This window comes from Eptatretus burgeri, chromosome 5 (assembly GCF_056783735.1).
Source record: "Eptatretus burgeri isolate ZD-2024b chromosome 5, Ebu_testis_v1, whole genome shotgun sequence".
Classification (NCBI taxonomy): Eukaryota; Metazoa; Chordata; class Myxini; order Myxiniformes; family Myxinidae; genus Eptatretus; species Eptatretus burgeri.
Genome location: NC_140965.1, coordinates 220979 through 239466, shown reverse-complemented (window position 1 = coordinate 239466; position 18488 = coordinate 220979). Strand labels below are relative to the sequence as shown.

Below are 18488 nucleotides of genomic sequence, written 5' to 3'. Positions count from 1 at the left end.
GTCCTGACAAGTGCCCCAGTCCCTGCTGATAAGAAACATCTCCATAACATGATTCAGCCACCACCATGCATGACAGTAGGGATGGTGTTCTTTGGGTGATGTGCTATGTTGTGTTTGCACCAAATATAACGTTTTGCATTCAGGCCAAAAAGTTCCATCTTGGTTTCGTCAGACCACAAAACTTTTTGCCGCATGGCTTCAGAATCTCCGGAGTGTTTTTTTGCATCCCTCAAACGTAAATCAAGGTGGGATTTTTTGAATAATGGCTTCCTTCTTACCACCTTACCATGAAGGTCAGACTTGTGGAGTGTTTGGGATATTGTTGACACATGCACACAATAACCAGTCTTTGCCATAAAGGCATGTAGTTATTTCAAGGTTCCATCGGCCTCTCTAATCAGTCTCCTCCTTGCTTGATCATCCAGTTTTGGATGGACGGCCTGATCGATGAAGGGTCTTGGTTTTACCATATGCCTTCCACTTCTTAATGATTGTCTGGACTGTGCTTCAAGGGATATTCAAGGCCTTCAAAATATTTCAATACCCATCCCCTGATTTGTGCCTTTCCACAACTTTTTTTTTGGGGGGGGGGTGGGGGGGAGGTCTTTTGATAGCTCCTTGGTTCTCATGGTTGAGTCTTTGCTGTGAAATTCACTACCCAGCAGAGGAAACCTACAGGAACAGCTGATTTTATTCTGAAACTATCAGAATCACTTCAATTTAACACAGGTGGAGGCCAATTATATTGATGTGTGATTTTGAAGGTGATTGGTTACACCTATGCCTGGTGTTGCCTTAATGGTTAGGGTGGTGGGCTTGGGATCCTCGGATCCTGAGTTCAAATTTCACTCGGCTGTTGAATTAATGCCAGGTGGGGTTGACTGCTTGTCATCCTTTCGAGATCAGCAAAATGAGTGCCAGCTTGCTGGTATACTGTCGGAGTGGTGACCCATCCAGGATTGTGCCCAAGGAGACTGCTTAGGCAGCACCAACGCTCTGCACAGAGTATGGTCAAAATGGATGGATAGTTACATCTGAGCTAATTTACAATTCCTATTATAAGGGAGGTGGACACTTATCCATGTTGTGGTGACCAAAACTACATACATTCTCGATGTGGCCTCACTAAATTCCTACACAAAACTTGTCGAGATTTCATCCAGCTCACATCAAGAAAAAAAAAATTATCTTCCCTTTGGTCCCTTCCACAACATGCACACAGCAGGCCGTCGAGAGATGCCCATGATGGGCTGTTTTAATGGATCTCTATTTACCAAACAGCCAATCACAGGGTCTCTTATTTGAGACCCCATGACTGGCTGTTTTTATGATTCTGACAAAGACATCAGTTGTGATGTCATCACTCCCGCTTCTATTGGGACATTTTGTGATTTTCAAATGAAAAATGCTGCAAAACACTCAATCTTTGCGAAAATGAACATCAGTATTTGTGATAGGTGATTCATAACCTGACATTGGTGTGATTATGAGGTACCTACTCCCACGAAATGGACAACGCAAATGCATTTTTTTAAAACTCGGCCGCGGTCCATAAGTAGTCAATGGACAAAACAACATAACATATACATTTGAACCTGGGAATTCAGCATTACGGGAATAATTCGGGCTGTTAAGGAAGTAGTTGTACATTACAGGATTCCTTAAAAAGGAATAAAGTAAGATTTTTTTCTGTAAATGCATTGGTGAAATGTCAGGAAATATCTGAAAACCAACTTGAGAAAAGCATGAGGGGTTGTTACTCATGACAAGTTTACACATCACAACTGTGAGAAAAACACAAAGTAACTAGAACTACCCAACCAACACCGAAAACACAACACGGTAATTGCAGTCCCTAAAAATTATCAATTGTTTGGCATAGTTTACGTGGCAAAGTCTTTCTTTGAGTGCGTCCCACAACTATGAGATCAAGGAGCTGCTTCCTTGACACGGCCGTCTCCACTTCACCAAAACTCCCAGAGGGTCCACCGAATCGGGCGACAGTTCCTCTTCACTGAGTTGCCCACTAGCCTCCTGCCTGTTCCACCCGTGCAAGTTCTCGATGGGCTCGTAGCTCGCAACAGGCAAGAAGCGCGAGAGTCGGGCGATCTTTCCTGGCCCCTGCTGGAGCTCGATCCGTTTTCCACTGTGCAGAGTCTCGTAGACATTTCTGCCATCACCCAGAAGGCGTTCTCGAAATGCGCAGCTACTTTCTCCATACACCGCCTGCACAGCCACAGGCAGAGGACATTTCAGGCATCCAAGAGGCTGTAAGTTCAAAGACAACTCAAAGCAATAGCATTGAGGATTGGGATCCTAAGTTTCTGGAAACTAAGCTGGTCTCTTAAAGCCTTAGCTAGTCTCAGCAGGAGACTACCATCATGTCACCACCGGAATGTCACCACCGGAACCGGCGGAAAGTGGACGCAGCGAAGCGCTGCTCTGCCGCATGCTCCCATACCTGACCTGACCTGAGGGATGGCATGGATGAATCACCCTGCCTGTGAAACACCAGGGTGACAGTTTTCAATTGGGTTGAGATTTGAAGCCAGGCTGGACTGCTCAAAGGCGAGTGCACATCCTCAGCTCTCTTGCTTGCCCTGATATGGATTATGAACTCTGCTGTAATTATTCCAATTGGCAACCACAGAAATATCTGTTGACTTCTTTTAAAGTTTTCAAAACTGCTCAAAATTTCTTCCAGCTTTCAGTGCCATCGATTCGAAAAAGTTTTAAACAAAACGGTAACATCATCATCTCATGAACCATGCTCTATACAGGGCGTCGGTTTTTCCGAAGCAGCTACTTGACTCGGGTTACAATCCTGGACGGATCGTCACTTCGACACACGAATTCAGGGCGGAATTTATCATTTGTTCATGGTGGCTCACCTGCTCTACACCTACACCCGGCATTCGTGCCGGGCATACCTACACCTACTCAACCATCATGATGGCTCACCTACTCTTTACGAAGGACACCATGGGATGTCTAACGTCCATCAACTAATGTCAGCAAATGGACGCCCAGTTCAATGTCCAAAAGAGCGACACTTTGGTCTCGTTTTGATAACCATGCCCTTCAATATGCATATGCAAATTTGAACGGCTTTATGTCCTGATTTGCATATATATATATATATATATATATATATATATATATATATATATATATATATATATATATATATATATATATATATATATATGACGAACAACAAATGATCTTTGATGACGGTGCACTTTTGGCCGTTAATCTGGACTTGGATCTAATATTTAAGTGGCTGTTTCGATCGTTTGAGCGAAAGTGACGCATTGACAGTCGCCCAGAAAATTGACATGATTTGATGACCTATCATTTATTACATATGTAAATGTTGCAGAACGTGTGAACTGTCCTCCCCTCTAATCACCACCCTCACCCAATCTCGTGGAGCCCAACGTTTCCCTTTATAACTGATGCTACACATGCCTTTCCCCCTTCCCTCCTCTTCTAACAAACTCACTTCCCTTCTTTCTTCAACCCCTTTTTTCTCTCTCTCTCTCTCCTGTCATCGTCCTCTCCCTTTCCTCAATTAATATTTTCTGTTTTTTCATTTTGTCCCATGGCTCTTCCTAAACGCATGTTGTACGCCACACTGATCCAGATGCCCTCTTCCACACACCCTTGTTTAGTTTCGTGTGGATCGGCTCGCTACGCTCGCCTCTCCACTCGTCGTTACATACATTGACGTCACAGATCTGCTGTGTTGGCGTGATTTACACCAACCGGAATACAAACATTTCTTTTCAACAAATTTGTTTGTAATATTGGCGTTATTATATTTATTTGAAGTTTAATTTATGACATAAGAAGGTCCAAATGGTCTAAATGGTCAAGGATCTAAGCTGTTTAATCAGCCTGTAGGGTGTAAGGGGTGGAAATGGTGTTAATGTCTAAAGGGTCTTCAGGGTCTTTTGGATATTTTTGGGTCTTCAGGGTCTTTTGAGTCTTTTGGGGTTTTCAGGGTCCTTTGGGTCTTTTTGGTCCTCAGGGATTTTTGGGTTATCTGGGTCTGCTGGGGTCTTTTGGGTCCTGAGCTTTGATGGGTCTTTCGGGGTCTTAAGGGTTTTGGGGAATTAACGTTCAAACAGGATGTGATTGAAAGGCTTATCGTCTTCACGGACTGACGGACGGCTTCACCACCTCACAGGTTCACGGCTTCACCCACCGCTTCACCGCCTCACAGGCTCACGGCTTCACCCACCGCTTCACCACCTCACAGGCTCACGGCTTCACCCACCGCCTTACCGCCTCACTGACCGTGCTTTTCGTTTTTATGGGTATAGATTCTGATGGAAACAATTTTATTGATAACTCTTCAACGATCAACAGTGCGTTTCGTTAAATTTCTGATGCAGTCGGTACAGAATATCCAGGAACGAACTCAAAATAGTGAAACAATTGTTGCATCCTCACTGTAATTCAAGCTTTGTGTTGGCTTAGTGGTGGCGCTGGCTGGCTTGGGATATAAGGGTCCTGAGTTTGAGCTCCGTTGGCTGCTGAATTGACTCAGCCTGTCATCCTTCTGAGGTTGGTGAAATGAGTTCCAGTGTACTGGGAGAGGAGCACAGCATCAGCAGCACAGCTGTACTTCCAAGAAATGCTGGTTACCCGGCTTCCGAGCTGCCATACACAAGAACATATCCATAATTCACGGTCCGGTGTGTGCGTGCGTGCGCGCGTGCGTGCGCGCGTGCGTGCGTGCGTGCGTGCGTGCGTGCGTGTGTGTGTGTGTGTGTGTGTGTGAGATGCTCTCCAGTTCTGGGCTAATTCCATCCAGACTTGTGTCATCGGATCAACATTGGCCCAATTAATGTCCAGGTGTGTTTAATATTTCCCAGTGCTCTTGGGGGAGGGAAGCAAATTCTCTGTCTATGTTAATGTGTATCGTGTAGCGCCGCCTCCAGGTAGGGGATGGTATTACAAGTCTCCACCATTTTGTGCAGTATCCCTGTCCCCAGTTTTCCAGTGAAGTAAGGTGTTTTGAATTATAAGCAGTCGGAATGTTTTTGCTTCTTGCACATATCCCGGTTTTTAATATGTTTTTTTTTGCCTATACGCATGTCAATTACCTATACACCGCCCGAATGTAGGTACAGACATCAGAACGTGTCGCATGCTTGGAACAAGATCGCCCATCGGACGGGTGGGTCCTCGCTGCTCGTTTCGATAGACAAAGGAAAATGAAGACGTTTGTGTGCATTTTTACTCGGATTCATGATCGAACGGTCTGCGAGAGGACACGGCATGACTTAGCGACAGGTGTCGGGTTTGTATGAACCCAGGAGAACGAATGTCGTGTCTGTGTAATCAATTGTGAATCGGCTCACCGATCCGTGCAGTCTTCCATCAGCATCGACGCACAAGAACTTGTCCGTCCTCACGCCTCTGATCACCACGACTCCTCGTGCCACAGATTTGATCTCCATAACACCTGTCACGCGTGCACCCCGCTCATTACGAGCCATTGGTCAGGACGTACACCATTGTGTGTGTCTGTCTGTCTGTCTGTCTGTCTGTCTGTCTGTCTGTCTGTCTGTCTGTCTGTCTGTCTGTCTGTGTCTGTCACGCACTCACACACCATTCACTGTGCACACACTCAAGGTGAATATTTTATCATTTTCTTTGCACACACTCACTATGAGAATTTTGCCTCCATGCTCCGTACACACTCCCGTCACTCAGAATCTGAAGGAATCCACTGCGAGTGCTGCGGTGGTTGGTTGCGTATAGATGGCGCAAACGCATGAAGTCACCCCAGCCAACTTCCTGCAATGGGTTGGATGGTGGCAAGGCAAGAGTGCACTTGAGGACGCCAGGTGTGATCAGCAGAAACGTGTAGCAACAGGTCATCAGGACAGCATCCATACTAGTGCTCCATAAGTACTGCGGTGAGGGCATTGCGTTGTGTTACACCCTGTGGGCTACGGTGCATATTTAAGAAGTATGATGCACGGAGATCGGTCGGTGTTTACCCCCACCGATACCCCAAACCTCCTCCCCATTCCTAATCTCCAGCCGACACCCTCGACATCATCCCAAACCTCCTCCATTCCTCTCCATCCACGAAACTCCAGCAGATATCCTCTTCTCCATCCCCGAACCCCCAAAATACTCTCGAATACCACCATCTCCTCCATGCATAACCTCCTCTCCATCCCTTTCCTCTATCACCGCTATAACCTTCCAAGTTCTTGCACCTCTTTCCAACTTTCCTGTTTTCCTTACTGAGAGTTTGCTTCTGTATCCATCTTGTCCACCTCCTGTGTGCCCCCATTCCCTCATTTTTCCAAGTCTCAATCTATTTTGTTCCCCAATCCTGCTGTTGGTATATCCTGTCCTCTCTCTCAATTGTTCATTACCTCCACCACTGAAGGTGAAGGAGGTGATGTTTTCACCCCTTTCTGTTTGTTTCTTTGTTTGCTTGCAGGATATCCCAAAAAGTTGTAGACGGATCCGGATGAAATTTTGTGGACATGGGTGTGTGACAAGGACGAACTGATTCGATATTGGTGAAGATCCGGATCTGACAATTTTTTCAGTAATTCTTCACCATTGACAGATGGGGCTAAACTAATATATAGCACGATGTCTCAAAAAGTTGTGGACGGATTTGGACGAAACTTGGTGGACATATTGGGTATGTGACAAGGAGGAATTGATTCGATTTTGGTGAAGATCCGAATCCGAATCCGACTACTCAAATTTTTAAAGTGATTCTTCACCATTGAGAGATGGGGCTCAAAATCGACATATAGCACGATATTTCAAAAATGTATTGCGCCCGATATGTTCTCTTGGATCAGGCATTGTGTGACGGAGGTATGCGCTCTACCAATTGCCCTAGTTCAAAAATATATTGGGCCCTATATGTTCTTGTGGATCAGGCAATGCGTGGCAGAGGTATGCGCTCTACTGAGTGTTGTCCTAGTTTTTGTTATCTTACGTCCTGATCGTTCTATGTTCTGGCTCCTCCACAAGCTCGACATTGTATACAAATATAATACAATAAATAACTTCCATCTAAAACCCTCCTCCATTTTCTGTACTCGATCCAACAGCCTCCTCTTCAATTGCCTAACCTCTTCCAATTTTATCTCCTCCACCCCTCTCCTCTTTCCCAAACCACCATCTCCTCTTCTCCAAACCACCATCTCCTCTTCTCCAAACCACCATCTCCTCTTCCCCAAACCACCCTCTCCTCTTTCCCAAACCACCCTCTCCTCTTTCCCAAACCACCCTCTCCTCTTTCCCAAACCACCCTCTCCTCTTTCCCAAACCACCCTCTCCTCTTTCCCAAACCACCCTCTCCTCTTTCCCAAACCACCCTCTCCTCGTGCCCAAACCACCCTCTCCTCTTTCCCAAACCACCCTCTCCTCTTTCCCAAACCACCCTCTCCTCTTTCCCAAACCACCCTCTCCTCTTTCCCAAACCACCCTCTCCTCTTTCCCAAACCACCCTCTCCTCTTTCCCAAACCACTCTCCTCTTTCCCAAACCACCCTCTCCTCTTTCCCAAACCACCCTCTCCTCTTTCCCAAACCACACTCTCCTCTTTCCCAAACCACCCTCTCCTCTTTCCCAAACCACCCTCTCCTCTTCCCCAATCCACTCTTACATCTCTGTCCTCCATTTCTTAACCACCTCCTTCATCCATTTCGTCCACCCGCTTTGTCATTCATGTCATTTGATTGCACTGTACATGCAATGCAGTTGTTTCGTGTGCAGCCTGTGGCTGCTTGGCTGCATCGTTTTTTTGCGGGTGCGGCCATGCCAATGATGCAGTGCCCCCTGTTTCTAGTAAGTTGGTACTCATTTTGCTGACCTTGGAAGGATGACAGGCTAAGTCAACACACCTGGTGTTATTTAATGGTTGAACAGGTGGCTCAAACTCAGGACCCAAACATCTTAAACCAGCCACGTTCATCGTTAAGCCAATACCAAGCTTACACACATGTATTAAAATTTGTCAAAAGGGACAATGAGAAACGCATTATTACTCGAGTCCCCCAAAAATAGGAAAAAATACATTATTGTTCCTATTTTTTTTTCCACATGAGAAAATATTTTTGAAATCGTGAGATTTGGAACAAAAAAAAGAGAAAAAAATAAATGAAAAATAGATTTTAAATAGCCAATTTGGAACAAAAAAATAGGGAAATAAATAGGATATTTTTTTTTGAATAAAACAAATTGGAGAAAAATAGCAACCACTTTGGTGTAAAACAAAGTACAGAAAAATAGAAAAGAAATAGCAGCACATCTGGTGTAAAAAAAATAAAAAAGCAACAAATTTAGTGTAAAAAAAAAACAACAAAGTATGGAAAAATAGTTTAAAATAGCAGCAAATATGGTGTAAAACAAACAAAATACAGAAAAATAGCAAATAAATGGAGCAGCAAATCTGGTGTTTAAAAAATAAATCAAAGTCCAGGAAAATAGTGACAAAATAGCAACCAATTTGGTATAAATATAACAAAGTATAGAAAAAATAGCAAATTTGGTATAAAAAACGAAATCCAGGAAAATAGTGAAAAAAATAGCAAATTTGGTATAAAAAACGAAATCCAGGAAAATGGTTAAAAAGAAATAGCAAATTTGGCATAGAAAACAAAATCCAGGAAAATAGTGAAAATCAAAAGCAACCAATTTGGTGTAAATAAGACAAAGTATGGAAAAAATAGTGAAAAAATAGCAATGCAACCACTGAAATCACCAAAATAGTAACAAAAAAAGGAAAGGAACCCTATCTTTTTGCCATTTTTTGGGGGGAAAAATAGTTTTTAAACAGCATTGAAATACCAAAAATGGACTAAAAATAGGGGAAAAAATATATTTTTGCTTGCTGCAAATCAATTAGGGTAAATAGATGCTGAAGATATAGGATCAGGAAGCATGATGAGGAAGTTCAAAAAAAAGTTATCATTCTTCATCATGAACTCAAAATATTCGCGTGAATTGAACACTCATTGACTGTCTGCACTCTGGAGTCCCACGACTGCTGATCAGTAAGTGTGTGCCCCCCCCCCCCCGCCAAAAAAAAACGATGTAAGAAATCGAGGTGATTGGTCTTTTTAAAGGTTAACATTGTTATCCCACACTCGCAAAGCCTGGGGTTAAGGAATCTGTCATGTACCATTTGATATAGCACATATTGAGGGTACATGGAAAAATATTCAAACTATAATTTGTACACCTATAACTCAGGACATGTCAATCGGTGCAATTACAAATTTGCCGCCACAAGAGTTGGCTTGCACTCAGGGTAGCCAAGAGCCAGCATAGGCCCTGGGAAAATACTAGGTGTAGGGCCCCTTCATCTGGGTCCTCTTTATATATATATTTTTAACAACCTGCACAAAGGTTTCTGCCCCACCCCTCCTCTCTCCTTTACCCTCCAGCTGCTCTCTCTGTCTGTCTGTCTATCTGTCTCTCTGTGTGTCTCTGTCTCTCTCCTCCCCATCCTTCTCCCCCTCTCACTATTCCAGTCAGTGAAACGACGGATGGCATTTGCTGGTAATAAATAGCCCGATTTAACTGGCGTTTTGCTGTGATAACGACTCGGATGACTCGCTTCTTACGTTATTCCCTGGGAGTAGGTACTCTCTTTAAAGACACCTTTGTTACCCTTGCCGAAGGAGAGGGGATTCCATTTGGGTTCGTTTGTCTGTCTGTTTGTTTGTCCACCCTGAACTTTAATGTTTTTCTCTGCAGCCGCTTGTCAGATTGAGATGAAATTTTGACCATTGGTGCGACTACTCACGTGGAATGTTTTAATGATAATTATCATGTCAGAGGTCACGTGGTGCAGCAACCATGTTGGTAAAACTTTGGACCTCGATCTCTGAAACCGTACCAAGGAAAAAAATTTAAACATGGCACATAGCAACGACCCCTCATGGGGAATGTGTGATTTTTTTATGACATCATATTAACCTTCGTTGTGCAATCATAATTGCATGTGTAGAACGCTACATCCGATCAGTATGAATATTTTTGAGGGTCATCTCGGGGTAAAATGGTCCACAAAATGTTTTTGATTACGTCATCGGTCACGTGATTCAGCAATTGTATTGTTTTATACAGGGTGGGGCATTTATATCTGAGACATTTGTAATCTTTCTAGCTAGAAGCAGTCTTGGTATAACTAATTATTGTTTTCTTTGTTTTACATATAATACTGGAAAGTTTTTAATGATGGAGTACGTTGAATGTAGTGAGCATTTGTTTTTTTAAATTTTTAATTTTTTTTAAATGCAATGAGCATGCCAATTTCACAAACAAGGTCATCATGACAGATGAGGCACACTTTGATTTGGCAGATTTAACTCCACCAGATTTCTTCCTGTGGGGATTTCTGAAGGGCAAAGTTTGTAAGGAACATCCAACATCGATCGATGAATGGAAGGCAAACATCACTGGAACCATCCCCTCGATTCATCAAGAGTCATTGCTTGCGGTAATGAACAATATGATGATCCGCTGCCATGAATGCACTAATTCGAAAGGGGCCCATTTGTCTGATGTAATTTTTAAGAAATAAAGAATCAACATTGATTTTAAAAAGGTGAAGCATGTTCCTGTGTTGTATCGAAATTTTATTTTATTTGGTTTAGAAACAAAAAAGTTATAAGGATAATAAACCGTCAGAAATAAATGCCCCACCCTGTAAAAAGAAAAAACCTTCAAAATATTCTTCTCTGAAATGGCTGAACCAGTCATCACTGCCAGCATTTATAAAGTGGCAGTTCTAATTATGTCTCTTTTAAATTATGTAACACACCAGTACACAAACGCCACACAAAATACACCACACAAAACTGCACAAGCACAACACAATACACCACACACCACACGATACAAGTCCTGGCGAGGGTCTGCAATCTCTGAGTGCTCTTTTTCTTGTTTCTTTATGTTCTAGAAACACTGCGAGGTTAACTTTATTTTGGTTATGCTTACTCTTATTATCAAGTCACAAACTTACTTCCGAGCACTATCCTTCAGGTTTTACTCCAAGGGAAAATGCTCCTGTTGAAGAGTGGTCAAACACCTGAATGAAACCACTCCATTATTGAGAAAGTGTGGTCAACTGTGTGGAGGAGGAAGAAGAACATGAAGCTGGTATCCCAGGTTCAGATTTCATACACGATGTTGATGTGTAGACTGCTTTGGAATGTCGATGGAAGTCCTACATAAGTGGTGTACTCTGACGTGTTCAGTAAGTCCACCAAGAGCCTGAAGTTAAGGACAGATGAGCTCGCCAGGCTCCTTCAGTCTAGTTCAACAAAAACTCAGACACAGCTGTGTATCATGTATATCCAGAGAGCACTGCCCCCTCGTGGTCTCAAAGAGCTTCATTTTGGTGTTTTGTGATTGTGTGAGTGAGTGCCCCTCTCACGAAAGGTAAACCTAGAAATGTACCTGGAGGCTAGAATTCAAAGTGCTGCATACAGTATTGTACACACCTATGGTATTTACTTCGTTTGTAACAGAAGTTTCTCACATATGCTATTGCTGAACACACTCGTGTACATTTACCTTTTGCTTCCACGTGGACCAGACAGGTGAAGACCCTGTTCTCACTCGATGACCATGTGAAGGTAGGCATGGACAAATTCAAGTGTTCGATTGCATCACGTACAGAACAAAGATAATCAGGAGACACCAGTGCGTTTTTCATCACTTACAATTGTACCACCCTAGTCGACTTGGGAGAATAGTTTTGTCGAAGTTTCGTTAACAGTTATTCTCCAGCCTTCATATTGTGATCCTTGTACGTAATAACTAGATGGGATTTTTGGCGGGAAATATGAGGATAGCATTACATGTGTGGGGAAGGGTGAAGACCCACCGCTTGTTGTATAAATGTTTTCGATATCGCTTTACCAGGTAGCTAGGGTGGGGCTTCAATCAGTAGCGCCACAAGAGGTCCCATATCGTAACCCTGTGTTCACCTATACTCCCCCCTCCTTTCTGTGTCCCACCTCTCCGACGAAGTCGGGGGGGGGGGGCTGAGAGAACGGGCATTTTAATGAGCTCCATAAGATCGACAGGCCATCATCTCTCCATTTACTTTTGTGTGCACGATATTTCAAAAACCGTTGAACATTCAGCTTTCATGTTACACAGATCTGTTCCTCATACGACCCAAAAGGCGTGACCTAGTTATGATTATAACCCACTCCCAATCTGAAGTCCTCATTCCATTCCCACCAAGCCACTCGAGGGGCCTCTGATGGTGCATTGTTACCCTGTGCTCGCAAAGCGAAAAGCAGAGTGAAGCGATCGGGAGCATACATCAAAAACCGCTCGGTGGAGGAAATTGGAACTTTTCCACATGTTGCATGACAATGCAGTATAAGCGGTCACTCTTTCGAGGTCAACATTGGGCGAATTGCTGAAATTTTAAATTTTCATCCGATTGACATGAAATTTGAGCAGGATATTCATCTCAGCTCACTGAATTCAACCACCAATTGTTTCTGAGGTCTATATGAGCCAAAAGGTCAAGATAGGCCAAATTTATAAAATCCTCAATTTTCATCTGATTGACTTGAAATTTCAAGAGGATTTTCATAAAAATGACCATCATGTGTCACGTGGTCTGGCAGCCATATTGGATCTAAGGGAAAATCTTTGTAGGAGAAACCGCTTGGCCGATCAATGCTAAATTTAACTAATTGATCAATTACCCATGGGAAATTTGGTTTGATACAGATGCTGTCATTGGTCACATGGCCTGGCAGTCATGTTGGATCAAAGGAAAACCTTAAAAAACAAGAGTTGGCTCACACCATATCCGAAAGACTGATGGGGTATGTATATCTATGAATACCATCTAGTTTTATAGCGGAGACATTTTTGCTGATAATAAATCGATGTGAGAGCCGCCACACCACCTCCAAGACTCTGCAATGGCTGCTATTAGGCCTCGCCCCCACGTACTCTTCTCCGTTATGGTTAACTGGGCTGCAAGCATAATTGTTTGTATCCTGCCATCGACTGATGTAGTAATGTTATTTTTATGCTTCGTGTTGGAACACTCATTGGAAACTCATCGGTCAATTTGATAGCATTTATGGCAGATTATGATCGGGTGTTTTCACATTTGTATATTATCGGCCGCATATCAGGGGCCGCACTTTAGGCCACCAGGGGCCGCCAGTGACTCGTGAGTCATGCATTGAATAACAGAGCAGGAGTGTTGAAGTTTATAGGCCTTCTACTTTAATAAAATAATGATTTTAATGATTGTCAAAAAATAAATCCAGAAGATTAGTGTAATTGATACGGCCCAGAAGCAGTCCCGAACATCATTCTTTCCACCACCACATCGAACCTTTATTGTAAATGAAGTACTGCAAAACTTGAGGTTCTTGGAAGTATTATATTACAAAAACATTTTATGTTCTACTGTATTCAAGTGTAAAATTCAATTTATGTCAAGGTTTAAAGAGGTTTAAAGGCATATAAATATGGGTTTTACCGCCATTTTACCCAGTGCCTACTAAATCATCCTATTGAACACATTACATTCGATCTTTGTGCAATTTTCATCTCAACAGATCGCAGAATCTTTTGTCTCATGCTCTCAGAGTCTTTCACATTATTTTATGTAAACTCCAGGCATGATGTCATGTGCCTTTTTCTCAGTTGTGGCTTCCATCTGGCCATTCTCCCATAAAGCCTAGATTTGTGAAGTGCTGCAGAGATTGTTGTCCTTCCAGCAGGTTCTCCCATCTCAGCCAAGGAACTCTGTTAGGCCACGAGCCAGACCCGGTAATTTTTGGCTACCGGTACCATCCGAGAGGAATAATGCTCATCATAATTTTTGGCAGGGTATATATCTCTTCAGCCAGAAACTATGTGATAGCATTGCATTGGTGGTAGCCTTTTGTGTGTTATTAGCCGTTTAGTAACCCCATCCCAAAATAACCTTTTCTGAAACCGGCATAAGACAGAAGAAGACATTCTATTTAAAACTAATGGTTCTCTCTTATTATAGGCTATATCTTCTTGAAAATTGTTCGGCACTGAGCTCATGTTATTTGCTTCTCAAAACAGTTGTTAAAAATAGCCAAGCATTTCGTGTTTTCAATTACAGGCACTGATAGTCCAATGCTGATACATTGCAGAACATATCCATCCTTGAGTCAGCTGATGGGGAAAGTTTAGATGAGGATATTGAAGAACTGGATAATAATTATGATATTAAAGTTCATCTTGAACATTTTATATCACTTACAATTCGTGCATATGATCAGAGATGTCTTAAAAACTATAAAGGACCCTTCTTTGGTTCATAAGACAATATGTTTATCAGCAACACATTGGGCCTAGGTAATAGCCTTGTGAGTGTAGAACACCACATTTGTGTTTCTATTCTGTAATTTTATGCCCTACAACAGAAGATTGTGTTTCACTTTCACCTTTGACTCATTCATCAGATTGCACATGATTAACCATCTTGCTCCTGTCTTATTGGTTTATATTGTGTATTACTGGTGTTTGATACCTTCATATGTGCATTATTGAGTATCTAAATCCCTGAAATTCGGTATTTTGTGAGAAATTACAGAGAAAAAAACATTAATCTTGTTCATGAACATGCTATCATTGACCTTAGGGTTCGTCACTTACGGACTTCCGGTTCAGGGATCGGCGCACAACGACGACTGGGTGGCGAGCTCTCCTTCCAGTCCCTCTAAAACCAAGTTTCCAGTCCTAAAGCGTTTTGTGTATTTTGCTATCGACATTTGTGTCTGGGTCTGTGGAACTGTACTTTTTTCGTGTTGTGTTCATAACAGTTTTATCGGGTAGTTGAGTTAGTTTATTGAAAGAAGCAGGGAGAGACCTTGTGATAAGTTTAGGGTGAAGTCAGTTGGGGCCTTGTGAGTATGGGGATGAAGAAGGTTATAAATAGAGAGCAAAGGAGAAAGGATGAGGAATACGTAAAATGTCACAGTTGATCAATGTGGGCCACGTCAACAATGGGGGAACAGAGGGTTGTTATTGTTGTTGGAAGTGTGAGGACATCGTCCACTTGAGGAATGTTATTACCGGGTTGAAGGAACGCATCGACAATTTGCAACAAGTAGAAGAATGTGAGAAAATTGTCGATAATAGTTGGTTACGGTTGTGGAGTGAGGTTGCTGAGGATATTGGAAGTGGTGACGGTGCAACAGGGGAGGGGGTGGGGATGGTGCAGCGGGGGCGGGCGGTGGTGATGGTGCAACGGGGGTGGGCAGTGGTGACGGCGCAATGGGGCCGCGACGGGGTGACGGTGCAACGGCGGAGGGGAGTGGTGACGGCGCAATGGGGGTGGGCAGTGGTGATGGCGCAACGGGGGCGGGAAGGGGTGACGGTGCAATGGGGGCGGGCAGTGGTGACGGTGCAACGGGGGTGGGCGGTGGCAGAGGTGCAGTGGGTGCGGGCAGTGGCGGAGGTGCAGTGGGTGTGGGTAGTGGCGGAGGTGCAGTGGGTGCGGGCAGTGGCGGAGGTGCAGTGGGTGTGGGTAGTGGCGGAGGTGCAGTGGGTGCGGGCAGTGGCGAAGGCGCAGTGGGTGTGGGTAGTGGCGGAGGCACAGCGGGTGCGGGCAGTGAAAGAGGTGCAGCGGGTGCAGGCAGTGGTGGAGGTGCAGCAATATAAATTGGTATACATGAGGTATGGGAGACAGTTTTTTTGGGTGATGAGATTATTAAATATGTTGATTCTTCATTCTGCAGGAAGGATTGTAAATACAGAATTCTGTGTAGTTTTGAAGGAGTGGGAGTTAGGGACATTGAAGGAAGGGGAAACGATATTGTATCGGGTCACGGCAGGAAGAAGTTGGTTGGGGTATACCGAGGTGCGAATGATGGAGGGAAAGTTACTCAGAGGTTTTGAAAAATAGACACAGGATATTGGGAAAGCGGCTGAAAGCAAAGGGTTGTGAGGTCATGTTTTCTGGGATCCTCCCAAGATTAGGAAACAATATAGAAATTATGAACAGAGGAATAGACGCCAACCAATGGCTGGAAGAATGTTGTAGGGAGGAAGTTTTTACATTTAAGAAGCAGTGGGAATCATTTTGGGACAAAGGGAGTGTTTCCAGAATGATGGCCGGATGTTAAATATAGAGGGGGCAGCAAGGTGTGCAGTGGGAATTGAGGAAGGAATTCAGGCTTTTTTAGGTCAGCGGAGGGTGGGGAAGCGATAAAGGAAGGAGCTGATGATGTAATTGGGATGAGTAAGGCCAGGCAGGAAAATAGAATTTCAGGAAGGGAAAAGTTAAATATATTCCATACCAATGCCTGGAATTTAAATAATAAGATGGAAGAGCTTGAAGCCAAAGTGGATAGCGAGGAGTACGATATAGTTGCAGTGAGTGAGACATGGTTTAAGGAGGAGAGTAACTGGAGGACAGGATTAGAAGGCCACAAGGTGTATCGGTGTGATAGGAAGGAGAGAATAGGAGGAGGAGGAGAAGCAATCTGGGTAAAGGACAGCATTGCATCAAGAGAAAGGGGTGACATTAAGGAAGGAATAATTGTTGAGGATTCTGTATGAGTCGAGATTAGAGATTGTAAAAACAGTAAGATACTGGTAGGATGTTTTTTTCAGGCTCTGGGTGTGAAGGAAGAGGAGGAAGGAGGAGTACATAAAGAATTCAAAAGGGCATGTGGTAAGGGAAGATTAATTCATTATGGGGGATTTTAACTTGCCAGGGATAGTTTGGGTCCAGGAACAGGGAAAGGGAAGAGCAGATGAGGATTCCCTTGTTTTAGTCCAAGATTGCTTTTTAACCCAGTTTGTAGATAAGCCCACGAGGGGGAGTGCAGTGTTGGACCTCCTTTTAAGGAACGATCCCAATATGATGGAGGAGGTGGAGGTTGGGGAGCATTTCAAAGCAAGTGACCATAACTTTGAGTGTGCAAAGATTATGTTAAGGGTTGGAGTTCAGGATAGGAGGGTAAGGCTATAAGATTTCAGGAAGGCAAACTTTGAGGGTATGAGGAGAGAGTTGGGTGAAGTAGATTTGGAGACTCTAACAACAGGAAAATCAGCATCAGAGAAATGGGAAACCTTTAAGGACCAAATGTGTACAGTTTCGAGTAAGTACATTTCAATGAGGTGTAAAACTAGAAACATAAAGAGACCAGGGTGGTTGAGCAGTGAGATAAGGAACGCTATCAAGGAGAAATAGAAGGTGTTTATTAGATTTAAAATAACAGGACTGGAGTTAGATTTATATTGTTAGGGATTTTAGAATCCGGTCTGATGAATGCGTCCACACATCCAGGTCCTCAGACAGTTATTTCCTTAAGTGCATGTTGAGATTAGCCCCATCCCCATGTCTAGTGGGATCTTAAATGTGATACGTTGAGAAGGGTAAAGAATAGATCTCCTCTCTTATGGGAAGCTTTTTTCTTTACGACAGATACGTTCACACACATTTCTTTCACGAGCTCTGAAGCCCGCCCTCATTTTGCTCAGCAACGTTGTTTCGCGAGCTCCGACGCCCGCCTTTTTTGAGAGTGCATGGGTCGTCATGGTAACCGTGCGCATGTGGAGCGGGGTGAGCTTTGGGCGAACTGCACCTGCAGAGATGACCCGGAGATATAAAACGAACGGGAGGTACGTTCTGAGGCAAGAGGAAATTGGAGACAATCTTGGTGCCCTCCAGACGTTGATTGGCGTTCAAGGCTGCTCACGAGAGAGTGCACGGAAAAGCTGGGTGCTGGCGACGGATGTGACACACACGCACACATTTCAGAACATTTTCACTTCACGGACCACTACTTTCTGGTGAGCGAGATGATTCTCCCCCTCCTTCCCTCTGAATGATCTGCTGGGTACCCTTGTCTGCGTTTAGCTGTAAATAAGTCAACCCCCGATAAGCATATGCTCTTTGTCCCTTTCTTGGCATTTTGATTGATTTTGCTTTGAAATTCATTCTTTATTTACCTCAGAAAATAAAAAGTTCTTTTTATTTATTTATTTTATTATTAATAAATCATTTGTCGATTTCTAACCTGTCCGTGTTTGTCCTTGTCTAGCATTGTCCAAACCGAGATAGACTGGGAGGTAATTACCACAGATTTGACCAAAAATTGTCGGCACGCACCAGCGGTGAAAACGCTCGGCCGCCCGAATTAAAATCTAATCGAGATAACATTAGTGCTTTGCCGAGGGCACGCTCCCCGCTCAGGTAACCATGTGACCTCTAGTTAAACGGAATAATTAGCTTGTGCCAAAGGCTCCTTGGCCAAAGGCAATCCACATGTTCTCAAGACCTAGTTCCTGTAAGGATGGCAGTACAGATATTGCTATGACTAGTACATCTGTGTCATTAGCCTTAATGATAATGGACTTGCTACCATCCGTCGTTGCATCCCTGGCGTGTGCAAATATTCGAGTGTCAGCTTCTTCATGACAACATGGAGACACAGCATCCAGTGACTTACT

The 18488-nt window shown here is 43.6% G+C and overlaps 1 protein-coding gene across 1 annotated transcript; it reads right to left on the bottom strand.

Moving 5' to 3' along the window:
• Positions 1 to 1270: 1270 nt before the first annotated feature.
• Positions 1271 to 5485, bottom strand: LOC147025675 (fibroblast growth factor 19-like). Its single transcript, XM_085880282.1, has 2 exons — positions 5373 to 5485; positions 1271 to 2226 (listed from the first exon to the last, which is right to left on the bottom strand). Exons 1-2 carry the CDS (start codon positions 5469 to 5471, stop codon positions 1921 to 1923), a joined length of 405 nt encoding a protein of 134 aa, XP_085736408.1. The 5' UTR covers positions 5472 to 5485; the 3' UTR covers positions 1271 to 1920.
• Between the last annotated feature and the right edge of the window lie 13003 nt (positions 5486 to 18488).

What these genes read in the sequence shown, in the direction of transcription:
- LOC147025675 (XM_085880282.1), bottom strand. Translation starts at nt 5,471, where the DNA reads ATGGAGATCAAATCTGTGGCACGAGGAGTCGTGGTGATCAGAGGCGTG. An exon ending in ATGGAAGACTGCACGGATCG is followed by an intron (nt 2,227 to 5,372) that starts GTGAGCCGATTC and finishes GTGGCTGTGCAG; the next exon opens with GCGGTGTATGGAGAAAGTAG.